General features: G+C 37.6%; 4 protein-coding genes across 5 annotated transcripts in view; 2 read left to right on the top strand and 2 right to left on the bottom strand.

Annotated features, from left to right (window-relative positions):
• LOC129786383 (complexin) overlaps nt 1-11,251 on the bottom strand; it is a 148,067-nt gene extending 136,816 nt beyond the window's left edge. The window contains exon 1 of one of the 2 annotated variants that reach the window (XM_055821363.1): nt 10,131-11,251. The gene's annotated coding sequence lies outside the window, so the exon portion shown is untranslated. The remainder of the gene's footprint in view (nt 1-10,130) is intronic. The other variant, XM_055821364.1, reaches the window with a different exon arrangement.
• On the top strand, nt 33-6,630 carry LOC129786381 (uncharacterized). The gene is made up of 2 exons (XM_055821360.1): nt 33-965; nt 5,879-6,630. The coding sequence occupies exons 1-2, from the start codon at nt 939-941 to the stop codon at nt 6,551-6,553; spliced, it is 702 nt and encodes a 233-aa protein (XP_055677335.1). The 5' UTR covers nt 33-938; the 3' UTR covers nt 6,554-6,630.
• An 8,909-nt stretch (nt 11,252-20,160) lies between the features above and the next one.
• Nucleotides 20,161-25,651, top strand: LOC129786368 (zinc finger protein 75A-like). The gene is made up of 4 exons (XM_055821345.1): nt 20,161-20,480; nt 23,536-24,114; nt 24,187-24,359; nt 24,445-25,651. The coding sequence occupies exons 2-4, from the start codon at nt 23,537-23,539 to the stop codon at nt 24,885-24,887; spliced, it is 1,194 nt and encodes a 397-aa protein (XP_055677320.1). The 5' UTR covers nt 20,161-20,480; nt 23,536; the 3' UTR covers nt 24,888-25,651.
• LOC129786811 (nucleolin-like) lies at nt 20,792-21,652 on the bottom strand. Its single transcript, XM_055822053.1, has one exon. The coding sequence runs from the start codon at nt 21,650-21,652 to the stop codon at nt 20,792-20,794; it is 861 nt and encodes a 286-aa protein (XP_055678028.1).
• Nucleotides 25,652-27,301: the final 1,650 nt, after the last annotated feature.

The raw sequence follows: 27,301 nt of genomic DNA, 5'->3' as shown, positions 1-27,301 counted from the left end.
TCGTATGGTTTTAGGTGTAGTCGTCTTGTAACGTGCACAAATTTGAAATTTTTTTGTTATGGGAGAAATAACGCATAATTCGAAAAGTCTCCAAAACCCAAACTACACTGATGATCTTTTATGTGTATGTGTTCCGTGTGGGTCGGGGTGGGACAAGTTAATATGCTTCTTTCTTCCCGACAGAGAGAAAATTCAGTACGCTTTAGGAGTTCCTCAGAGACGGACGCATCTCGGATGCGAGCCGGAATTAGTGCCGCAATGAAGACAGTGAGGATCAGTGGCAGCATACTGTGCCAAGTGTCCGCGAACGAGACGGAATTCAGCGACAGTGAACGCCTCCCTGGATGTCAGGAAGGGCCCCAGAGTGCGCCCTACAGCGTCACCTTATATGTTAGAGGGCCTCCCGGAGGACGGTGTGTGGCTGAAGACCCTCCGGATCAGCATTTGGCCGTAGAGTTGTCAATTGGCTCTGCGCTGCCGGCCCATGGGACAATGGAAGAGTCGCCCAAGTCTCTTAGCGCTTTGCATCTCAAGGACTCTGCAAAGTCGCCGGAATGGAATGGCTCAGCCATGGAGAAGCCACCAGTAGAGTTGCTTTTACACTCTACCACATCCTGTCCCGAAGGAAGTCACGAGAGCGCGTCAATATGCTCTCCTTCATCAGCGTCCGGAGACGCCAGAAGAGTCACTGTTTGGCTCTTTCCAAAGCTGTGGAAAAGAAGTGGGAAAAGGCATCCCCCACGTGCAATCATCCCCGTCTGGAAGATCGTGATGGAACGACGAGAGACGCAGAATTCTCCAGCATCCAGCCACCTTCGTGTAGAAGCAACGATGAAAAGTGAGAGACGCCGTCGCTGAGAGATATGCTGTAGAAGAAGAACCCCTGTACTCCTGAAATGGTCGAATAAACCCTGGACTACCAGGAATGAACCTTATAAATGGCGCCCAACCATCGGTGGAACCAGGTAAGTACCCAATTTGAGTCTCATGCCCCTGGTAGCTACCGAAAATTAGAATTTTAGTGAAAAACCTTTGTGTTTCGATGCAATTTTTGCATTCTGTATTAATTCATTGACAAAGTTCCCCTTGAGTGAAATAAGATTTCCAGCAATTTTGGGCTCTTCTAGCCACCTTGTTGGAAAGAAAACTCGCGTTAAGGAATTTTTCTTTTTTTTTTCCGTTTTTTTTTCTTTTCTCTTGAGAAGAAATGGTTTTGGATTAAAATCCAAAATTTTTGCTTAAAGTAAATTAGCCATGCGAGTATATTTGAAATTAATTTATTAATGTATACAGAGCCTTTTTGGGGACGAAAGAGGGATAATCTGTGGCAAGTATCCCTCCCCCAGAACCTCTCAGTTGATTTGCACGAACAGGACGAATGAAGAGATTGAATCATTATCCTTTTTGAAAGGTCTCTTCCCTGTAACGGCAACAAATTGAATTAGAATTTTTGAAGATCTTTTAGTTTAAAAATTTTGCATTCATAAAATTTTATCAACTTTTAGTTGATTTTCATCACAAAGTAGGGACTTATTTGTTCTGTGTGTTTGTGAATTTTGAAACTTACTAAGTTGATAAGATCATCAGTGTTTTCCTTTGGTTAATTATTACAAGGAAAACGGCGGGAAATTGAAGTTCTCGCAATTATGGGTAAAGTTCTGAAATGGAGAAATCTTTGACTTTCTTTTAACCTTGTGGAGCCATGACATTGCTTCACGGTCAAAGTGCGTTCGCTTATCACATAGCGGTGATCTCTCGTGATAAGAGTTGAGAGATAAAGTAAAGCTTTATCCCCCTAAAAAGTTTGGGGATTCTTTTGTAGCAACTCTCTTTGAATTCTTTTTGCAAAAATGATTTTTAAAAGTTTACCGGTGCATAATTTTAAATCTTTTCTTTAATTGTGCACTGATGGGGAATATTATTTCATTTCAAATTTTAAATCTTTTAATTCGCTATCTTTCCCCTTGAACTTTGATTTATTAAATTTCATTTCTAATTAATTTGTTGGAGCGATTCCTCATTTCGCCATTGAGCGTGGGGCATGCGCTGTGGGCTTATCGGACGCAGGTGCCCTTTGATTTTCTGATCCTCGTATCTTGCTTAGGCAATTGATTAAGCGGGTTGAGCAGAATTTGCTGGAACATGGGTGTCCGCTTTTCTCGCGTGCTGCGTCCTGCGGGCAATGATGAGATGAGGAAAATTATTTTGCTCTTTTTGGATTTAATTATTTCCGTGTTAATGATATAAAACTTTTTGATTTTTTTTTGAATTTTGAAATATTTACCGTCATGTATTACAATAGTCATGCTCTTTTGCGGATTTTATTGAACTTTATAATTCGCACTAGAAAAGTTTTCACTTTGGATGCAATCAAATTAATTCTTTTGCTAATTAATTCATTCCTTTCTCCAATATTAACTAAATGGCATGGCAGATGGTACACGGTTCGGTATTGGCGCCCAAATTTGATTCTTTTTATTGAGATTTTCCTGATGGAGTTCTCTGATTGAAGTTGGTGATTGAAGTTTTTCCGATCACAATTTCTTGATTTAAAGTTTCTTTATTAAATTTTCAATTAAAATTTTATTGATTCTTGCGTTTTCCTGATCCCTGCATCGGGCGTTGAGCATGCGATGTGAGCCGACTCAGGATGGGCGCCCGTTTATTTTCCGATCCTCGTATCTTGCCTAGCAATTGATTAAGCGGGTTGAGCGGAATTTGGCGGATCGCTTATCGTAAACTCTGTCCTTGCGTTAGCGTTTGACGAACGGTGATGGGTTGATGGAAAATTTGCGCTTTCCATTTGATAAGGATGTTTTTGGAACAGCTTGCATTGCTGCTTGGAATTTAAGGGAGAGAATTGCTTAATTTATTTTAATTTAACCTTCTGAATTGGTAGTACAAACATCCTTGGAAAGCTTTCTTGTTAAAGCGTTAGATTTTCTATCCGGGGATGGAGGTCTCCTCAGTGGTTTTTCGGCGTATGTTTTTCACGAGACCTCCTTTTGTTTCCCCGTTGTGAAGTGGCGCGTCCTTCCACGGGATTACCAGCTTTAGTCTGGTTTATCCAGTTCGGATGTGAGTCCTTCCCTTTGGAAGAACTCGCCGGAAAAATTTTGGGATTCGTCCCGAAGTTTCGCCGTGGATTTTGGTTCGAGGAGTTGTGTACCTTCTCCCAGATCCATCCGACCCCATTGAGATGTGAGACCGTTGGTGGTTTCTTTCCTCGCACCTTCTGTGTGAGGATCTCAATGAATCTTGATTAGCTTTTGCCTCGATGCCTCTTGTGAGAACAATTAATACTCTGAATGGGTGATTCTCTTTGATAATTCGTTGGGAACGTCTGGTCGGTTCGAGATCCTCCACTTTCTTTTCTTTTTATTTACCTCGTTTGAAATTCATCGCCAACCTTAGGGTTTAACTTTGTTGACCCTTGCATTCTCTTTCCTTTCCTTAATATTTCCAATCATCCAATATCAACCTAAAGCCAGGATCTGAATTTATTCAGAGATTGGTTAACGCCCTTTTGTACATTTTTGCAAGGAGAGAAGTTAATTGAAGCATGTTCCGCGGGAACTAGGTTTTAACTGTCTTTTATTACTCTCTCCATATTTATTCATTGTTTTTTTTTCAAACCGGAAGGAAGGTATTAAATTGCTAATTCAAAATTTATTATTGTTGAATCCTCAATTGTTGCAGTATGAGGAGAGATTTTGCATGAGTATCAGCATCCATGATGAGAGTCACGTTTTAAAATTTGTCAGAGTCGTATCATGCCTTATTTGGCAAGAGCTCTTTCGGATGGCATTCGGTTGATTCGTAATCGGAGATGTTTGTTCCTCGAATTCTTTCCCCTGCACTTGGCAGAATCCAATTAATTCCATCCTTCCCAATCCTATGAAAGTACATGCACAAGATGCATAGGACCCATCCCACATAACTATTAGAGTCAATACTCCTTTCGCATTCTCGTCTAGTCCGCGGAAAAAAAAAATCACATGAAATCATAGAAAGATTCCTTCCTCTTGTTGCCATGCGACCACCTCCAATGGTAGGGCAGAAAAGTGTCATCTGGACCCATACTTATTCTTGTGGGCTCGTGGATGAATCACAGGAAAGCGAGGACGGCGTACCTCCAAGGTTGTCTCCTTCTTTTCATGGGTGCTCTCTGACGGTGACCTCGAGGCAAGGAATCGTCGAAAATTGAAGAGTGGTGGAGGAGTTGAGCGGCGAAAGAGAAGAGAGAGAAAGGCAAAACAGGAGTCAGATTGACAAAGAGCCCAATGAAAGGGGTGGTCCTTTACACCAACCTGGGATAACTCTGCTTATGAGCCTTTTGCTCAAATGGTGGCGGCGACTGAGTTCACATCCACCCAGTACGCAATCTCACGGATGGAGCCGAGGCCCTGAAAAGCCAAATCTTCATCGAAGGTTCACCCCGTTCGTGCCCATGTCCTAAATTCCACCCCATCTACGTTTTTTTTCGAAAGAGAATGAGAGAAAAGTAATTCGGGGCCTCCGGGTGCGCTGGAGATTGGAGGAATAAAAAATAGGGTAGGGGGGCCGGTGAAATGCCGAGGGGAGGTGAGCTCAGTAAAGAGAGAGAGGAGGAGAGAGAGAGAAGAAGGAGAAGAGAGAGGGAGAGAGAGAAGGAGAAGAGAGAAGGAGGAGAAGAGAGAAGGAGGAGAGAGAGAGAAGGAGAAGCGGCGTCGAGGACTCTTTGCCTAGAGACCATCTGATGAGATGCTCCTGTGGGGAGTTGGTGTCGGCTAAGAAGGGACAATGGACGAGTGGACTTGTGTGAAGTCTTAAGGTTCTCGGGAGACTTATGGAGCGAGGAGCCAACGAGAGATGCCAGCAGTGGTTAACGCAGTTAGGATCTTTCGCCCACAATCCGTTGTCCAAGGCTCACGTTATGCAAAGCGCGTGAGTCAATGCCTTACGAGTTTGCGGAAGGATCAGAGAGAGAAGTGGAAATAAATTTAAAGTCCATCTCACCTTTCCCCACACAAACACTTCCGCGTTGCTAATAGCAAATGCTGGTAAGGAGAGAGTGACCATCAGTTTGAAGAAAGCTCAAGAAGCTTTATTAAGAATCACACCGCTTTCCTTCCAATCTTAATTTTCTCAAGTAAAACAATTTTTCCTCTCCTTCACTTTCGTGACTCTCGTAATAATTTAGGATCTTTAAGGTAAATTGGATCCACAAGTTGAAGGAGATGTTAATCAGTAAATTTTATTTTCATTTCAAAATTTTTTTTTGAGTCTGATAAACCTGGAGAAGAAGACTGTGGGTTTTGAAGAAGAAGGGCGATTAGAACAAAGGTATCCTTTGTCATTCCTTGATTTCCCTTCCAATTCCTTTCCTTACCTTTTTCCACCTCGAAACCTTTTCTGAAGGGCGTGACATTCACTCGAGGGTTTGGAGGAGCGGGATACATAATCCCCATAGTTTTCGTCTCTTCTAGGTGCGATCAGCTCGGTTTCCCGTTAATTTATTTTTATTAAAATTCCGAGGCATTCTAATGATTAAGCATATACAAAAGTTCTTTTCTTCTTATAAATTTATGCCGAACGTGGAAGGTACCCAAAAGCCAACCATTCTAGCCATCGCCAAGGTTTTCCTTTCTTAAATAGTTACATCACTTCCTTTCTTAGAGTAACTTAGAACTCTTTTCTTTTTTTTTCTCCTTTTTGTTTTCTTTTGCAACAAAGGGGTGATGTAACGTGCACAAATTTGAAATTTTTTTGTTATGGGAGAAATAACGCATAATTCGAAAAGTCTCCAAAACCCAAACTACACTGATGATCTTTTATGTGTATGTGTTCCGTGTGGGTCGGGGTGGGACAAGTTAATATGCTTCTTTCTTCCCGACAGAGAGAAAATTCAGTACGCTTTAGGAGTTCCTCAGAGACGGACGCATCTCGGATGCGAGCCGGAATTAGTGCCGCAATGAAGACAGTGAGGATCAGTGGCAGCATACTGTGCCAAGTGTCCGCGAACGAGACGGAATTCAGCGACAGTGAACGCCTCCCTGGATGTCAGGAAGGGCCCCAGAGTGCGCCCTACAGCGTCACCTTATATGTTAGAGGGCCTCCCGGAGGACGGTGTGTGGCTGAAGACCCTCCGGATCAGCATTTGGCCGTAGAGTTGTCAATTGGCTCTGCGCTGCCGGCCCATGGGACAATGGAAGAGTCGCCCAAGTCTCTTAGCGCTTTGCATCTCAAGGACTCTGCAAAGTCGCCGGAATGGAATGGCTCAGCCATGGAGAAGCCACCAGTAGAGTTGCTTTTACACTCTACCACATCCTGTCCCGAAGGAAGTCACGAGAGCGCGTCAATATGCTCTCCTTCATCAGCGTCCGGAGACGCCAGAAGAGTCACTGTTTGGCTCTTTCCAAAGCTGTGGAAAAGAAGTGGGAAAAGGCATCCCCCACGTGCAATCATCCCCGTCTGGAAGATCGTGATGGAACGACGAGAGACGCAGAATTCTCCAGCATCCAGCCACCTTCGTGTAGAAGCAACGATGAAAAGTGAGAGACGCCGTCGCTGAGAGATATGCTGTAGAAGAAGAACCCCTGTACTCCTGAAATGGTCGAATAAACCCTGGACTACCAGGAATGAACCTTATAGTCTCCTAAATTCGCCACCTGGTTGGATCTAATGTTGGTCCCATGTAAAGCTTCGGTAGTAATTCCATTAATTGGTCATTTTGCGTGTGAATTTATTGATATATAATAGAACTTTATTTATAAGAGAGATTTTAAAGACCCGGGCCCTTTAGTTATTTTTAATTTTTCAATATTTTTTTCTAAAGGATTTTTATTCATTTTTTAATCAGAACAGAAGCTGCCAATAATTTGATTTTCATCATTTTTTCGTCGTTATTAAAATTTTAAAAATTATTATTGCTGTTCAATCAGCAATATTCCCATCTTCATTTATCCAATTTTTTATCAATAAATTATATATACATAGATACATTTCCCACGATATCACACAGCTCGCGAACCCCACGGGTAGATTTGCATGAGCTAAAAAAAAACGTACACGAGGCCAACATATGGATTAATCGCAACACAATGCGGCAGTCGATTCCAGGTTGCACAGCAGAGTAAAATGAATTAATGGGAAAATTATTATTAATTTTTTTTTATCCGCAACATGATATCCAATGTGCCCTAATTGAAAGTGAATCCAACACAAAAACTTCTTTTTTTCCGATTTATTTCACAGCAAAAATCATCAATTGTGTCCTAGATAGTGTGGAGCATTTTTGTATGGAATTAAGGTGATTAAATCGGCTTATGCATCATTACATTTTGTTGTACATATTTATAATCCATGCTACTTTTAATATTCACTATCTATAAATTCCAATTACTGTGTGCTATAAAAGCACTTTAGTCATCTCATTGTATGAATTTTACAAAATATTTTCATACCCATTACCCTTGACTGAAATGTTAAAATATTTATTATTTCTCATTCTGTGAGATTTTTGGTATTTTGTATTAATTTGATAATTGCCACATTTTAATGGAATTTATCGTATTATTGAATTTATTTTTAGTTAAAAATTTTAATTAATGCGACATTCTTCTGAGGATTAACGGAGCGAATAAACTAAAAAAATAGGAAAATTTTAATTTTTTGCAAAAAAATATTTTCAAACGTATTTACGAATAAATAGAAAATAATAAATATTTTTATTGAAATCATTGAAAATATATTTTCAATTGAAATGACGTATACCAATGAAAGAAAAATAATATAAATGCGGTAGCGCATCATAGCTCTATTCATGAACTGACCAAAGAACATTTCAATTCCAGTTCAAAGGGTTTAGAATACATATGGACTGACCAAACTCCATGTGAGTACCTTTCAATTTGGACCACATCAAAGGATTTTTGATAGATATAGCATATCTCGCTATATCAGAAAGCATAAATAAACGCGGTTATACATAACATTTTCATTCAATTGGTACACATTGAAAGGAGATGAAAAAACAAATAGATTAGAATAGAATATAGAATAAAACCGACAGTTCAGTGAAGCTGGCAGAAATGAATTTTAAAATTAGTAATTAAATAATATTGCTAATTGCGCTATATACATATATCTACAAACATTTCCAATAAAGAAAACCTAGATAAAATCCCACACATACACAGGTTAGACAATAAGCGCAATTGAAGGTGCGATTGTTGCAGAGTCATAAAGTGAAATTGTCCCTTAAATAGATTTTGGATCAATATACGAATAATAATTCTTCTTTATTGCATTCTTCCACTCCTTCACCTTGTAAACCACCCGTATTTACTTCTATCCACTCTCTTGTTGTTCCCATATATACTGACTTTTTTTGCCACTCTCGGCACAATCTAACAATCATTTTAGTACTCAAACATTATCCTTGGACCCCCCAACCACCCTGCCCAAGACCAAATGACCACTCACAAGTTTTATGACAAAACTCCCCGAAATTTTCGTGAGTGAGGAAACTCGATATTTCGATTTTTGGGCAGTCAGTTCATTGAGTCTCTATCTATTAATCAGGTGTGTGTTCGATAGTCAAGGGCGTGATTATCCCTCATAGTTGCCTCGATAAATACTTCAGGAACCTCCCCTGGAGGGAGGGTATACCGACCATGAATTCCATCAATTTCACCCCCAAATGGACGGAGAAATTGGGCAACATCGGAACTTATCAGGGATCAATTAAGTTCTTCAACTTCAATAGCTGTATTTGTCTTATTCTCTTCTTTGAGGAATGTTCATAGAATGTGATATAATTAAATTGAAATTAACCTTTTGTATTAATTTAGTGGATAGAAGTGATACGTATCGGTCTTTGTGACTTTTCGATTTTGTCTCGTCACTTCTTCAGGTTAAAAAAAATTATTTGGTTTTTGTGTTATATAAATTGTTTAAATTTAAATTAAAGGATTAAAATAAGGATTAAAAGAATAATAAATAATAAGAATATTTTTAAATTCAAACTTTATTTTTGTTTATTTTGTTCGTTTCATGGCCTTCATTTTGATAGTTAATAAATATATTAGTAATCGATTTAATTTAATTTATTAAAAATTAATTAATACCTATAATAATTTATTTATTTAAATTATGGATCAATGGTATATGCAGGTGACAATTACGTATTATTTACAGTAGGTATGAGGCATGATGACACATTATCTATATAGGTACCTTTATAAAAAATTTAACAATCATGTTTTAGTTGTAAAAAATAGATAAACAATTAATAATAAAATTAAATAAAGACTAAATAAATTTTTTATTAAAAAATTCTTTATTATTTCTCTAAAGTTTTTTTTTTGAGGTAGGCAGTGTACATATATAGCAAGGTAGCATTGTTTTTGTGAAACGGTTAATATTAATGTCATGTAATGTATTTTTTTTAATCTTGTGTATTTCTGTTGTAGGCCCTGAGGAAGGACTCATACAGTCCGAAACGTCGGCAGTAAATAAAAAATAAAAATAGCCTAAAATAAGACCGAAAATCAGTCTTCTTATTTTCTTAAAAAATTATTTACGGTCGATCACATCATCTTTTAGCGTAGCAAATAGTTTTATAATATATTCAAATTAACCTTGCATCTAAGACCCGCCATTGGATAACATAAATGAAATGAAAAAAAAAAATAAGAAGAATCCGAGGAAAAGACCTCTGATTGGTCGATAAAGTCAAACAGAGAGTTTTCATTGGCTACAGTTACAAAAAAAAAATTTTTCCGCGGTTTGGACGGACACTGCTCTGAAGTTTCAATGTTAAGTCGGTTAAGTTTAATTCTATATAATAATACGGTGGAGCTTTTTTATCATTTGAGAATGAATTGTGTTGAATGAAGTTTTTTCCTGGAACGCGTGAGTAGCGCGTGATTGTGGTTTCTATAGTTTAGAGCAGTGTGAGTTTTCCATTGTTGACGTGTCCTGGGGGGGGGGCGGGTGGGGGTGGTACTGTATTACATATAGATATATATTGTCTACCCTCCCGCTTACAACCGAATGTGTAAACATTAAACATTGAAAGAGTCAAAACAAAGTTAAAATCAATCAATGAACTTTTAACATCGATACATGACATTGAGGAAACATACCGTGTGATGTGACAAGTGTCTCGTGAGAGATTAATTGGGAGCCTCTGCGGCCGCCAGAGAAGAAGAAAGAATGGCTGTTGCCGAGACCCTTCAATTCGATTTATTCGGGCGGGATTGTTGGTTGGTAATCGACTGTTTCACGTACAATTCACAACTGCCAACTCCCGAAAACCGATGTGTACCACTCCAATGACGTAATTCACGCACGCGCGCACAAATGGTGGCGAAACGAAACTTAACTGCCAAACGAATGGGAAATTTTTACCCAAAAGTCTCTTCTCCTTTTCTCCCTTCTTTTCTCACACACTTTCCTCCGCACGCACACACCAGAAGGAAAATTTCTCCAAAGATGGATTTTTTCGTTAGAAAAGTGTCAAACGGTGTTTTGATATTTCTTTAATTTTTTTTTCTTTCTTTGACTTCTTCTGTCAATTTTTACAACGCACACATATAAATGTATTTAATACGCAAAAGCGATGAAAAGCATAATACATACAGACAAAATTGTTGTTTTCTTCGCTCCAATATTGCACTCACACAGTCAGCCAAAGTGTGTCGTCACAGTTTCTGGGTGGCGGCACCGCAGCTGTGTGTCAAAATGAAATTTCAAAAAATAGTTTTGTCCGTTACACAATGCACGAATAAAGAAAAATAATTTTCACACAGAACACACGGAAAAATCGTTGTCAGTTTGTTTTTTCACAGTAAAATTGACGAATGAGGTGTTTTTGACGTGTATTTGACGTTTCACCGTGCCCTCGGAATTGTGGGTGGGTGGGAAAAAGGCAGGCACACTACCCCCCACGAGAAATTGTGCAAAAGAGCAAATGAGATGGATAGATTTGCTTCTCCCCTCCGTAAAGGAGAAACGATGGACTTCAAAATTGATTGCACACACCAAAAAGATTTTTCGTTTTTGTCCTCAACCAAAATATATATAGATTGCACCTAACAGGTAGGCTTTAACAATTATCCGTAACACAGATAATATTCCTGAAGAAATGGAAAAAATAGCAGGATACTTCAAACTAGGAGCCCTGCAACACACAGAAATTCTAACACCGAAATTTCACCGTGGCGAGAAAATTCCTCGCTACTCAATTTTGAGGGAGCACACACACACACTGGCATACGTTAGGGGCGAAAGTGGCGATTTTGGAGCCTGCCGCCGCATTGGACGCCCCCATGCGAATGTAGAGCAGGGGATAAGCGGGGGTTGAATGGCGGTGTGGCGAAGCTCCCGAAGAGTACGCGAACAACCCCATTCGGCTACGCTACTGCAGCTGGTGAAGAGGGCCTTCCTCGCCGCTAAGGGTTATTGATTGGCAAACTTCCACGGGCATCCGTCTATCCTGTTCCAACACCCCATAGCTGTCTCTCTTTACCAACCCCCTCGACGCCTTAGCTTTCGACCATGAGGCCCACGATCGGGGGGAAAAAGCCACGTAAAACATCCCCCTCCTCACTCCGCCCCCCCCCCTATCTAGCTGACGGGAATTCTCGGAGTCTGAGGCGCCACAATTGGTGCGAAGGCCAGCAAAAGCTTCCAAAATTGCACAACCCTCCCCCATACTACCACGCGGAACCTCACATTACTACACACCCCTACCCTAGGAAACAACCACCCCTGCCAGCTAGCCCCCCATTTATGCTATATATGAGGAGGTTCGCCTTGTGAATTTCCCTCAAGCTTTCTCCTATTGATTTTGTGGTGGCGACGGAGCTTTTTGGACGCTTGCCAAATAATCCACCCACCCACCCCCCATGCTATGTATCCAAAATGCCACCCGTCAGATCGAAACTGAAATGAGTTTCTTCCGTGGCACATATGTATGACTCTCTCCCCTCGGGGTGACGGTGGAAAAATTTAGCTCAAACCCTCCAGCTGTTGGGGGTGCCCCCATTTTGGGTGGGAGTAGGTGGGTGGATGTCATACGGATGGGGTTCTACAATTTAGAGAACGATTTCATCAGCGGATTTAGTCGTACTTGAAGTGCAATCCTGCTGGATATCTGATGGCCAATTTACGACCCTGCTCCTGAACATTTCTATTACATCACACAACGTCGTTGAAAATAAATTCAATAAAATTTGTATTACGTTGAGAATTTGTTTGAAAATAAAGAAAATTTCTATATAAAGGAAAACTTCTTTTAATTTTAACTAATCTGTTAATTAAAATGATAAATTTTTGAAAACTATTTAGCGTTTTTCAATTCCTGTTTAGTCCTTAATCTTCGTTTACAATATTCTTAAACCATCCTCATGGAAGAATTTAATTCCATTTAATTTTATTTTATTTTGAAAATTATTAGTAGATTATTATTAGTTATTTTTTTTTTAGATTTCATTATTAAATAGAATTTAGAATAAAACGGATAGGTACTGTAAAGGTGTCAAAAAACCTTATATTAAGGCAGTTTTAGTTTTTTTAGGGCCCTAAAGAAATTGTTTTCAATTTTCTTTAAGGAATTTTAAAAGGTAAATATATATTTTAAGCTCAAGAAAATGAATGTAAAACTTTAGAAAAGAAAGTCAATCATAACGCGTCCAGTTATAAGAGTTGGTGTCCCACAACGTGTAGAAGTTTGTTTTATGCGTTGTAATACTATTTGTGAGCAATATTAGTAGACAAATTTGATTTTTTTTTTGTAAAATTCGGCAATTTGATGGATAAAAATGGTCATATCTTTGGTTCTATAAGACCTACAGAAATTTCTTGACTAGTTTTGGAAAGGTATTAAAACAAGCTATAAATTGACATAAATTTCAATAATTTTCAAGGTCATCTCCAGAACACAAAATGGCGGCTTTTTGTTTTACTAAAACAGTTTTTGGCATTTTTGTCTCGAAGAAGTGGTTCTAGAAGGTTGTGATGTTCTAGAAAGTTGTAGAGAATTGCAAAACCTTTAATTTGATACTAAGATGAGCAAAATCGGTCAAGCAGTTCAGGAGATATGACTCTTAGAACTTTTCAATTTCAAGAATTTTTCAAACTGCAATATCTTCTAAACGGCGACATAGATTTTCTTCATTTTCGGACTGGTGCAAGATTATTAGTCCTACTACAACATATCAAAATTTAAAGGAAATCGATAATGGGGATTCGGAGATATTGCCCCTTAAAGTTAGGCAATTTTTGTTTTTGAATTTAGCGCCTCTTGCGGATGTTTTTGAAACTTAAAATGTTCTAGACAGTTGTAGGGCTTCGCAATACCTTTCATTTGATACCAAGATGGTCAAAATCGGTCAAGCCGTTCTCAAGATATATTTAAAAAACACTTTTTGCTCTAGGCCGCCATATTTGCTAAACCGCTTGACCGATTTTCAAGTATGAATTATCGATGAAAACGTCTCACTGAGCTCTACAACATACAAAAATTTCAGACCTCTAGCTATAAGGGAAGTGGTTGACAGTATTTCAAAATGGCGGATGGCGGCCATCTTGGATTTCGAAAATGCGAAAAAATGAAATTTTACACCCACATTTCTATAGAAAACTTCAAACCGGAAGTCTCTATCTGTTACCGTTCTCGATTTATAAGGCAAAGTTTGGACCACCGGCAGGCCGGCCGGCAGGCCGGCCGGATCAAAAATTTTCCACCACCATATTCGTAATGTGGGATGTCTAAAACGTGCTCATACCAAGTTTGAGCCCGATCTGAGGTGGTCGGTTTTTCCGACGATTACAATACTTGGTGTTGGCCACGAAGTGGAACACCAACTAATATTAGGGTAGATTTTGATAAAAATCGCTTATTTTCTTTTTTAAAAAGTCATTCCATGAAAGAAAAACAAAGAATTAATAATTCCAGAAAACAGTCAGAAAGAACTTTAAAGATCCCTGGAAATGTAATTTTCTTTCAGAAATCCGCTTCCTTTCTAAGGAATAAAATGTCAAAATCCTAAAAGTTTTTTTTTCCTTTTTTGTATGAAAAGAGAAGATTTATATCACAATCTACCTCATTATATGAAGAACAATCGCCAATTGTTAGAAAATAATATCAAATATTAGGGAATAAATGTCAAACGCTAGAATATTTAACGTTTAAATGTACAAATTCAAAAAAGTCTGCTAATTCGACAGCCGTTAGTTAATTTTAGATTTCGGTTCTTATATCCATTTTTAACGTTTTTTTTTTTCAAGTTTAAAAGTTATTCTAAAAATTCTAAAGGTTAATTTAAACTAAGCAAAATATTAGAAAAAAATCTGTGAGATATTGAAAATTCTTGAAAGCTAAATAAAAATCTAAAGATAACGCTCAATTTTCTTTTAATGCAAAACTAACAAAAATCACGATGACGCTTCATACTGAAAAGTTAGCATTTTCTGCATTTTTCCAGCACACATTCCTATAATCAAAAACGATCCCAGATGGAATAGTGTGAGAATTCAATCTGACGGTGTCTCACTGTGAGTTCTTCATTCATTTTCACGCTCTATAATTTCATACGCCGGAAGATTGATTGGGGGTTGAACGCATTCGGGGCAAGCACATCCTGTTTCCTGTTCGAAGTGAAAATGTTTTCGGAATTAATTAAATTTCACCAAACAAAAGCCACATTCTTGGGTAAGAATAATAATTTCCACCATAGCTTTCCTAATTATATATGTTCAATGGGAAGAATGCCTTTTTGGATTGCATGCAAATTGGGGTCAGTTTATGGAGCTTTTATGTATTTGTGCATTTTCAGGGGGATCTCACGGACAAAACTTCCACCAAAATAACCACTACTCTGAGGATTTTAACATATAGGAAAATCAATAGATTTTGCTTCCAAGGAGAATGGTGAGGATTCAAATTGTGTTGTGATGGAGAATTATTTAAAGTTTTTTCTCCCAAGTCACGAGGGAATTTCTCACGAAAAAAAACAAGTGATGTATTTCCATATTATAGTGGTATCTTGTGTTTTGTGTGATAAATAAATGTATTAAGACACAATACATATAATATGGAGAGAAAAAAAGAGAACAGGAAATATATAACAGAGAAAATTGCGAAGAGAAGGCAAAAGGCCCCAAAAATTGCCTTCCAGAGCTTTCACCAAACGTGAGATGAATATAAAATTTGCTGAACGGAAATGTTATTATTATTGGTTGAAATTTCCTTTCACGCATTTTCTAATCGTGAAAAGGAATTCCATTTCTTCACCCACCCCTCCTCCCCCTCCACCACCTAACCAATGAGCCAAATTTGAATTATTCTTCCCGCAAAAAATGGAAGGAGAGCACTTTTTGCGACATGACTTTTCATTTCCAGAAATTTTCTATGCAGCATATATATATATATATATATATATATATATATATATATATATATCCTTTAGGTATGTATACATAATGTTAATTTACGCTTATCGTACTTTGGTTAAAAAGGGATGATGATATTCGTGGTGTCTACAAGGTTTTCAGGGTTCTGCCAAATATACTTTTTTGGCAAAGTAAAAATACAAAAAAAAAATCACCCAAAAAGCTTTAAGGTTTGGTAAACGATTTTTTTTACCTATGTATATTTTCATCCCTCTTTTTGGCAATTTTCTTTTCTATGCGGATTAGTGGGAAATTGCAGAAGGGTGTAGGGATCGTTTTGTTCAAATTTCCTTTACCCCACTGCTGTGGAAAGTCTGCAAATTCAGCAAGCCCCTTTTGTTCCAACCAAAGCACCACTCATTAAATCAGTCAATTCGTATTCATTGCGAGGGATATTCGGTTGGGGCTTTAAAAATACTCCTTTTTTGGACGGGGTGAAAGAACTCCAATGGGGGTATATTGTTGAGAATTTCTCATTTCTCAATTAGTCACGTACCACTTTGCGATTAATAGAAGCTAATTGATGACAAACAGAGGCAAACTCATCGACAATTTTTTGGGGAAAAACTTCCACAACCACAAAGGAAATGTTGGGAAATGTTCTCAATGAAAATTCAGCAATATATACTTACTTTGACGGGGGGAGGTACACGGAGTATTGTGTGTAGGAAAAATGAACCAAGGGAGGTGCTAAAAAGTACCACAAGAAGTTTTCTCACGCTTTTTTTCCTCGTGGTGACCTTCAAGTGAAATTGTTGTTTGCTTTCGGGAGAACGATACCCCCGCGAAAGCTGGAATAAATTGGTGGGCTTTTCCTAGAAGGAAAAAGGAGGATGTGGAGGGGGGGGGATTTGTGTGTAATTTATTACACTGGAATTTGAAGGAAAAACAGAGACATGTGAAAGCTAGACGTTTTTAGGGGAGTAATTAACGGATATTTAGTCATTGTTTTAGGAATCTCTATCTCAGGGTGGTTTAAGACGTTAAAGACTGACTGATTAGACACAATGATAAAGAAGAGGCCATTTTCACTATTTTTCAGGAAATTTAACAAAGAAAAAACTGTATTTTATTTACCATTTTGTTTGCATTTTAATTAAAGCCAATCAGTTTGATTAAATACAAATCACACATGCTCTCAATCAATGTACAAATAAATAGAAGCGGGAACTTATTTAAACTAAATTGTGCTCCTTTTATTTTCCCCACCAAACGACAAGGTCTCCATCCTGATTGTTATGTATTTATTCGAAAAGCACAGATCATCAAATATTTGAAGAGAGCTTTGGCAATGAAACTTTTCACCACGTGCGCTACTTTCATGCTACATAATTTCCGAGTTTGTGTAACACACCTCTCGCGCGGGGGGAAAAGTCGCGAAGGAGGCAGCCAAGAGAGCATATTATACCACCAATGGGACATATAAGCTTCCATCATTAAAACTCACAGCGGGTGGGTATATACAGAGCTTTTTCTATGCCACCAACATAGCTGAGCTTTGCAGATGAATAATTCCGTGAAGTTTGTTTTCTTCGTGGTGCTCCTAAAGGAAAAAATTTGCATAGTATTTTTTTTCTGCGTGCTCTTGTACACTTTTCAGCGCAATTCCTAGCATGTGTGCTGGGGAGGGGAGTTTCCCTTCAACCCCCCACTTCCCTCCTCTGAGATTTCAAAGGGGAATGAAATGAGAAAGATGTGAGACGAATATAGAAGATCGATGGTTAAATTTTCATAATAAATACATAATATATCGTGCGGGGGATTTTTTTCACTCTCAGGGAAATTTGATTTCCGCCACATTTCCGTTTAAAAATAAAACACAAGACAAACGGGTGGTTATATGTGTGAGGTTTTGTCTGCGGGGTGGATTTCTGTACTCGAAGGATTTGCTGCTAAAGAAAAATTCAAAGGCAAATGAAAAAAAAAACACAAACTCCTGTGCAGTCAATGTTGGAGAAAGTACCGAAAAGTTTCAATCCATGCGAAAATCATATCAAATATTTATATGTCATTTATCATTCTTCTTGTGGAAATATTAGATGGTGAGGTTGGTATGAGGTTCGTTCATTTTTTTATACGTTGCATAAAGTTTCCATTCATATTCTTCCTGTTCGCTAAAAATAATAAATTTTGGGCTAATGCTATATAATTGAATTTTCTGGGCTTTTGAAGGATTTTTCTTCTTTTGACAGTCATGAAACCATGAGAGAAAAATGATTTTCATTTTAAAAATTAAGTAATCAACGAACTTTCCAAATAACTTCCTTTGTATTTGCACATTTTCCATTCAAGTGGCTTACATATTTTGCGAAACTTGTACAGTCAATTGACATAGTCAATCGATTTCCCGAACACAGAATGTCTGAAATATTTTCCAACCATCCACCCTTTCGTCTCTCATGATGAAATTGCAACAATGTCGTGCAAAAATGACTCCAAAGCATCGAAGCATTTTCCACACCCATGCATCCCCTTCATGCAGCAGATTTACTCAGGATGAAGGAAATGCTCGCACCAAAAAGATTTTCCACCACCACGACCTATTGACACGTGAAGAATTTGTCTGCAGAGTTTTTGGTGGCGAGGGTGCGAAAAAAGAGCTTTCACATGGCGAGAGATCTCCATTTATTGCATATTACTTGGTTGCATAGTTTCATTTGATTGCTCAGGAATGTTCAACATGGGGAATTTTCATGTACATGTAGGAGTATAGTGGGTGCACATAGAGGGGGTATAAATAAGTGAGATGCGAATCAAATATCTCGGTATATTGAATATTTTGCGTTTTGGAATTCCATCGACTGAATGCGATTATTAAATTGTTCAGGAGCAGTGCAGAAATTCTTTTGGGGTCAGAATATTAAAATAAAATTTCACAATTTTCTTTCATAAAACATTAAAAATTTCACAATGAACTCCATGGCTGATGGACATGGGGTAGGTGCTGAAGAAGCAGAGGGTGCTAATGTGGGATAAGTGCTATTGCCATTCATCTGCAAGAGATCTACAAGAGCCAGCACACTTTGTGTCCTAAGTGGGTGTCACGTGAATGTAATTAGAAACCACGGCGCACCCTCTTGTGATTCTTTAAATGATTTCTTTCGGGTTCTTGAGACCCTGCTTGAGACTTGACAAAACATTAAAGAAAAAAAAAACTTCGAGGGGAAAGACGTGAAAAATGGCACACGAGCTCGACAAGCGAGTGATCGACAATAAATCAAATCCCTGCACATCTTTCACAGTGTTGAAGTTCATTTTGGGGGAAAAATGGAAGAAATGTGAATTCGTCGCGACCATCACGTCAACGCGATCGTGCATCTTGAAAATGTACATCAACAGCATTCATCAGTTCACAGAGGTACCAAAAAAACAACAACGTATCAACAAACTCGTGGTTCTCAGTACGGCGGGAAAATGGTTGGGAGACTGTGAACAAAGCGCGCAGATGAAAATGGGAAACTCACAATCATTGCCACATATTTTTCTGTCTCGTGTGAGAAAGGCAAAGAATTAAGTACAAAGGATTTCATTTTCCTGTTGTTTTCATTTTACACTTCTTTTTAATGAATTTAAAATTATTTTTGTGGCTAAATTGATATTTCATTTAAAAAAATATGTAAATGTTCTAACGGTCATAATCCTTTAAAGATCACAAGTTATCCATTTTTCATTGAAACCATGATTACAAAATATATAACATTCCAATATTTCTCTTAAAAAGAAACCTTCATACATATAATTTTCTTTATATAAATGCATATTTCCAATCCACCTCGTGGTGTGTATTTGTTGGAAAATTTGAAGTGCGGAATGTACCTTTACCGACAGACACCGGGTTCTATTTTTAGGATCAAACTCACTCTCGTCCAATGTCAATGCACTTTGACTTCCTTTCAAATTCAATTTACTCTTACTTAAAAGAGAGAAAATCTCTCTCTATGCTTGCACATACTATGCGATGGCTGATTCATGATCTGCGTGAGGAAAACCACTGACGAGCATTTTCATGGTGCCTCCGAAAATGACCAAAAAGAATTTCTTATCCAGACTGAGAATTTATTTTTGGAAAATTCGGTCTGATCGCCGCACTTGTTTTTCTTCCACCAAATCTCTGTGGAATGTGTATGGTCTTTGTTGTTAAGAGGCGCACTTAAAATGTACAAGGAATGACTACAAGGACATAAAAGAAATAATTCTTTTAAAAAAGAATTAAAAAGGTATTACTTAAGATTAATTTGGATGTAGGTACCATTGTTATTTATTGCTGTAAAATTATATTTTCAAATATTGATGATTTCCCTTCAGTCTCATACGTGAAATATATCACATTTCCAGCGCATTTCCCATATAGAATAATGTTTTCCTGTGTAAAAACCTTTTAATTACTTTCGGGAAGAGCTCAACTCGCACCGTGTTCTCGTCAATTTCTCCCCTAATTTGTACGAGGAGAGCACAAAAGGCAAACAAAAAGACCAACGTGGATGACGGCGTGGAATTAAGAACGGCGTGGTTAAGAAAGAAAATCTCCGCGGCAAGATGGTGTGTGCGCATTGTGAGTATAGGGAAAAGGCCATGAGGCACGTACGACGATGAATGTTTGGGGGGGTACCCAAAATAGATCGCGCGCGCCTCTATGGTGTTTTTATAAATATGTATATCACTGTAAAAAAGATCGAAACACTTGTGGAGGCATCACAGCTCCTTCGGGCCCCTTCTCGCAGCATCTCAATCTGCACCACCGCGCAGTCTAATTCAGCATCTTCGTGAGTTCATAACGCACGCGTTTCCCGATTTACCGTGAAAATCTCTTTCCTCTTCTCATCTGTTGCTCATATCTTCACAATTCCTCCCCAAGCGGAAGTACTCAATGGGCGGTTTTTTCTTCCACCCAAATTCCATGTTTTTTTAAAAGAAAAAATCCCTCAAAGTGCCTTTTTTGTTAAAGAAAATTTGTGAAATTCTGAATTAGTTTTCTTGGTGCGAAATAAAAGTGATTCACAAATTCTTTGTGTGGTGGCAGGAAAGCGCAAAGCAAACAGGTAAGCCGTGATTTTATATACAATACACATAGATACATATACACAGTATATATGTAGAATAGTTTATTTAATTGGTATAGAGGTTGATGGTACATGAGGTGATTTTCCTTCGTCACAAATTTTTTCACGGCTTCTCTGCACTTGTCGTCTACTCTCTCTGATGTTCGAACATACTCTACTACGATTTTGCATCCAAATTCTAATATTCCCACATTCGGCCATCCTACACTAATCATCCGTCCTCGGATGATCCCATCACAGTCCAGTTCCGTCGCCAAGTCGTCATCGTTGTAGCTCAATCCGTCTTTGCATCACTTCGTCTTGATTTTACTATTGACCTCCCGATAGTCGAAATACAACACTCTCGGTCCACTGCTATTCTCTGGCATCTCCTTCAAGATATCTTCCAAGACTTCCAGCTCAACAGTCTCAATTCTTCTCCTGCTCGTCTCAACAACAAATTCCAATTTTTCATGATCCTTCACAGTTTCCCTGGCGTCCGTCTTCTCATTGATCTTCTCATCGAGTTGATCCTCGTTCATCTTTTCATCCAGTTGATCCTCCTTGATCACATCCTCCTCTGAACTCATCACAAGGCTTGCAATCTCTTGGATTTCCTCTTCAAACTTCTCATCAATTTCCTCAAATGCTTCCACAAGAGATTCATCTCCAACTTCCACAAGTTGCTCATCATTTTCTTCACAATTGGAATTTTCATCAACTTCTTCTGGGGCTTCATCATCAACAGATTCTCTATCTCCACAATTCTTTTGAATCTCCACAACGATCTCTTCTACTACTTTCTCACATACCTCATCGTCTGATTCTTCTTCATCATTATCGTCTACTTCAGAGCTTTCGTCTTCATCCTCAGAATCATCTTCATCTTCATCGTCGGATTCATCATTAAACACTGCACTGCTCTCCTCGCGAATAAACTCCTCCACAAGTCCTTTCTTCAACGCTCTCCAGTTAGTTAGACCTCTCGTACAACTCAAGAACATCCTCGCCGTACTCTTCATTAACTTCCGGCAATACACAAATTTCTGGATCTCGTCCCATCGCTGCTTCTTTGCCAAGTTCTCGAACTTCTGCAGCCACTCAACAAAATTCTCATGGCGTTCACCCGTGAAGGTTCCCAATTTCTTCTCAATGTCACTAAATTCCCTCATCTCACGTCTCAACGTCTCAAAGATCCTGAGCTGGTGAAATTCTTCCTTCAGCGTCTCGGCGTCTATCGTCTCAGCGTCTAATTCCTCCAGAAGAATTTCCGTCGTGCGCTCATTCACTTTTCACACGTCACAGCACCTCTATCTACCACTCAGAGCCTCTATCCCGGTTGAGCCCCCAAAATTGTAGAATAGTTTATTTAATTGGTATAGAGGTTGATGGTACATGAGGTGATTTTCCTTCGTCACAAATTTTTTCACGGCTTCTCTGCACTTGTCGTCTACTCTCTCTGATGTTCGAACATACTCTACTACGATTTTGCATCCAAATTCTAATATTCCCACATATATAGTATTAGGTACGATTATATATTGTTTGTCCTTTTATTATTTTATTAAAATTTTCAAATCTTAAAGATTAAAAAAAAACATTTAAACATTATGGTCACATTGATTGAAGAAATAATTTTAAAAAATATATATTTTAAAAGGAAATAATATATAAAAATTATTAGAAAACTTTTAACAAAGTTTAGAAAAAAAAATTAAGTGAATTTAATATTAATTTCTGAATTTATTAAAATAATTCTAAATAATTTTAAAGACCGTACCGTGAAGTGTCGATACAATTCATTTTTTTTTATATAAAATTAAAATATAATTTTATTCTTTTTACTAGAAAAATATAGAAAAACTTCTAAAATATCTTTTAAGCATTAATCCCAACTTTTAAAATAAAATTAGAGTGCTCAAACTCACTCAGACCATTTTCCATGTAAAGACATCTTCGTCAGTTTATTTTAAAACCTGAAAAAAAATACTTAGCAACAATTTCTTTAATTAGAAAGAGCTAAAATTTGTATTTGAGTCTTTTCCACACTTTAACCTATTTCCATTAATGTCTTCAGTTGTTGAAAAGTTTTTCTCTTTCTTAAATAAATTTATATTCTCCCAACTGATTTCAGTGCGAAACAATGTCGGTGATTTAGAGTGGCAGTATTGTGCCACCGTATTGATGAATCAGTTTCTCTTATAATAAATAAAAATAAATCGCAAGTTTGTAACTGATCTTAGACTCAATTTCGCACGAGTTTAGTTACTTAAAATAGTTTTACTTTGTGGGGGGACACTCCCTCCGTGGGTCGGTTGGATTTCGTCGACGTCGTAACCCTTTGTTCATCGCGGTATTTTATGGAGTCACGCAGTGTGAGAGAAATGGAAGAAAGACACGAAAGAGTCTCCCCTGCCAGGAAGTGGCTAAGATTAGAACAGATCCCGTGTGCGCAGAGCAATGGTGGTGCAGCATTGAATGCGATCACACTGGAATGCCTTTTGACACATGCAACACTATGCACAAGTTGTTTAAGAATAAACAAACAGATGCGAGATTTTTAAGCCAGAACAAAAAATTAGGATGTGCGATGAAGAAGAAAAAAGAAGTAGAAGCAATGCCTGCAGGGAGTTACGTCTTGGAAGATTTGTAAGGTGTTTCAGTACTTTTCGTATGCGTCTACACCTTCCTTTTTTCGCGTGGCTTTGCAGTAGCACCACGCGATGGGGACCGAAATGTAAATTGCCCAGTGGTGGTGTGGAAAATCGGACACGCAAAGTGTGTTTATACGATAAAGAGCCGAAAATATAAAATTTTCTGGACGATTGCCAAACTCTTATGACGCATTTAGCAGGTTGTTCCACCTTTCTTCCTCGATTTCTCACCAAAGCCATTGATATTAATTGGTGGCGCATCAATCATCTTCGAGGAAAATGGCTTAAAATTAATTCTTTAACATTTTAGACATACAAAACATTTAGCTACCCATATTGCCATCCAACTTAATGACTTTATTGCTAAACTTGACGCGTTCTTTGTACGCAATTTAACACAGGATGGTACATGAGGTGGAGCAGCGCGTCGTTCCGGATGAACTCTACAATCTCACCCAATTGGCGGAAGTAACATTGGCTGCGGGGAAGCTAAGTACGACAAATCTTCAGGAAAACTTCTACTTGGAGAGCAATATAAAGGAGAAGGTGGCCTACAGAGCATCGCCATTTTCAATTTATCGCCACAATTCGACCGAGTCATTCTCCCAAACTGACTCCGATGACTCATTTGAGAACAATCAGTGGGGTCGCCGATCAGCAAATCCGAATACAATTCCCTTTGTGCAACATTCCACTGAAGCAGATGCAGAACAGCCAAATCCAAGCACAAGCTATGACACAAACTACAAGTATTCACATAAAATTTTCGACAAGAGGAAATCACGAAAGCTCCCTGAGCGCATTGTGGTAGACAGTGAGGCAAATTCACAGAGCTCAGATGCAAGTGTCGATGGGAATCTTCTCAATCTCGTCAAGACGGAGACTACGGAGGGATCATCCGATGATATTCACGTATGCCCGGAATGCGGGAAGAAATATTCCACATCTTCGAATTTGGCACGGCATCGTCAGACTCACAGGTGTGTGAGATTTTTCCATTCAAAGCATTTAGATCTCAAATTAAAATAATTATTTTTTTTGCTCTTCTGCAGATCCCTGGAAGACAAGAAGGCAAGACGTTGTCCACACTGCGATAAAGTTTACGTCTCTATGCCAGCTTTTTCCATGCACGTCCGTACGCACAATCAGGGCTGTGAATGCCCTCACTGTGGAAAATGTTTCTCACGCCCTTGGCTTCTTCAGGGTCACATTCGCACCCACACAGGTTGGATTTTTGTTTCCTCAAAGTTTAATTCATGCAAAACCTACGTAATTCCTTAAATATTCTCCTTATGTATTTTTCTTTTAAGGAGAAAAGCCCTTCCAGTGCACCGTGTGCGCCAAAGCTTTTGCAGATAAATCCAACCTTCGTGCCCACATACAGACACACTCCAATACAAAGCCCCACGCGTGTGGGCGGTGTGGTAAGTCTTTTGCACTTAAATCATACCTGTACAAGCATGAGGAATCATCCTGTATGCGGAATCATCAAAAAATGGACCGTAGTAAAGCAATTCAGGATGCACCACGCAGTACATCGGATGTTGTTGTATTCAAATTGGATAGGAAGCGTCGGGAGAAGAGGGATGGGAAGAAGAAGGAAAATGGTGGAAAAAGTTCAAAAATTTTTTACGAGGAACAAAAGGATGAACATTGCTCACGAATAAGTGTAATCCAATCGGCAGTTAGTATCTTCGATGGTGGACAATACTGTCAGGAAGAACCTGTTGATTTTTCAGCAAATAAAAATTGATATATGTGGTTCTCCGAATCAGGTGGCATTTTCACAATATTTTACTTAAAAAGAAAATAATTTTTCGATTCAAATTTTCATTCTAAAATGTCTTTCACATTCAGAATTCCAAAATAAATAATCTTCTTTTATGCATAACTTCCGTAATCTGTTCCCTTTTCCCATCTCTTCAGTCGTGATTGAGAATTTTTTTTATCTGATTTTCTACATCTTGAAAGAGGACCAATTTGTAGGTGTGTCGAAAAGCACCCCCTCAAAGAAAAAAATTGAATGATAATTTTTTGACATTTTTGTAATTAATTTTAGATTCGCGATTTTTTTTTGTAATTCATGAAATAATAAGCAAATTTGCTGTATTAAATATTATTTTGTGATATTATTTCCTTGAAATAATTTGTACAGTAAAAAACTATAAATTTTCATGCTGAATTTGTAAACATTTAGTATTTCTTTTGTAGACAATAGAGCCTGAAAAAAATCAGTTAGGAGGAAGTTTTGCTAATTTAGATGCATTCCTCATTTCATTTGCAATTAAATTCATTATTAAGATTTTAGTTTATTTGATTAGTTTAATATCATGCAAGATGAGGAGTTATTGTATTATCACAAAATGCCGTATAATTGGCCTTAATGCATTAATGTTAATTCATATCAATTTAAAAAAAAAATAGATTTACGTAGTGGACGAGATTGTCTAGTCTTGTGTGCCAATTTTGCCATGAAGCAATTTAAAAATAAATGCAATAAAATTGAATATTGAGTGATTTGTTTAGTTTTATATATTAGTAAATTAATACTTATGTGAAATATTTATATATACACCAAAAATGGCCGAAAGTTGCAATATTAAATAATTATAGATTATTTAAGGAATTTTATAAAAGATAAATTTAAACAAGGGGTGTTTATCTGAATGAAAATATTCGAATTATTCGGATGATTCGCCAATGAAATCAAAATATTCAGCAGACAAACATTTCTTTGTTTTAGCCTTAAATTGGTAGAGATTGAGGAGCAAAAGCCTAAAAAGTACTAAATTCCAGGCAAAGAAGTAAAATTCAATTTAGTACATTATAGGCTTCAATTTAGTACTTTTTCCCATTGTGTTCAGTATAGTTTTTCTGCTAGAATTTAATAAGTTTTTTGGCTAAAATTTAGTACTTTTAACAATTGAATTTAGTACTATTACGGCTTGAATTTATTAATTCGGCTAGATTTTAGTATTTTTTGAAAATTCAATCTTAAGATGTAAATTCAATAATTAAAAGTACTAAATTTTAGACGAAAATATACTAAATTCTAACCAAAAAATATAGCAAATTCAAACTGAAAAAAGTTCTAAATTCAATCGGAAAAAGTACTAAATTTAAGCCGAATGAGTACTAAATTTAAGCCGAAAAAGTACTTAAAAACATTAAATTCAAACCGAGAAAGTAGTAGAAGCCGAAGAAGTACTAAAGTTTAGCTAAAAATCAGAATATTCAAATCTTTGGAAATATTTTTATTATTCGCCAAAACAATCTAAATATTCGTCAGATAAACACCCCTTGAATTAAAATAATAATTTGCCAGAACAAGTTGATCTAATTACATTAAATATAGTACTATTTACTTAATTGCTGCATAGTGGCATCTTCTAGTAAATAAGAGAAATATTTTGTAACTTTTTCTATGGAGAATATTTTCTTTTACATATTTGTACTATTGAGGAAAATAAAATAATAAAAAAAAACTATTAAAGGAATTTTGCTAGAAGATCTAAAACCTAAAAAAATAGATAATTCTTTGCTCAATCTCTTAATAAAAATTCTCTATTCCAAAGGGATCATTTTGCTGTAAAATTTTTGTCATCCTCTGCAATTTCACTGAACTTTCTGCTGCTGGTGCATGATGAAAGAAGAATCTCTTGGGTAAATTATTCTTCATATATGAAAAAGTACGACATGCACGGCGAATGGAGCAATAAGAAGATCAGTCAGTATAAAGTCAATTTCTTTTGAGGAAAAGTCACCCCCATTCCGACCCCCGCATACACATACATCATTCCAAATGGCGCTGCAGCAAGTGAGTGTGCAACTTTGCGAACATAATAAGGTTTCATGGTGACAAAAGATGTTCATATCATTTTTATTCTATTACCCCACAGACAGAGCATATACCAAGGGCAACGATGCTCGCGCGAGTGCAACAAACTCCCCATGTAAAGCCAATTAGAGATAATTGAAAGTGTTTCAACGGCATGGAGAGGACGAGCAGCGCAATAAAGATTAAAAGCTTGATGAAAAATGGGATGAGGACATGCGGGGAAGAAAATCCCCTTTTCCCCATATCATATTCAACTTTTATCATATTCTAAATTGCTCTAGTGATTCGGTTGTATACCTGATGGCATATGCAATTTCGAAATTATGCAT

The sequence above is a fragment of the Lutzomyia longipalpis genome, chromosome 1 (assembly GCF_024334085.1).
Source record: "Lutzomyia longipalpis isolate SR_M1_2022 chromosome 1, ASM2433408v1".
Classification (NCBI taxonomy): Eukaryota; Metazoa; Arthropoda; class Insecta; order Diptera; family Psychodidae; genus Lutzomyia; species Lutzomyia longipalpis.
Note: the sequence above shows the minus strand (reverse complement) of the source record. Positions and strands in the feature narration are given on the sequence as shown.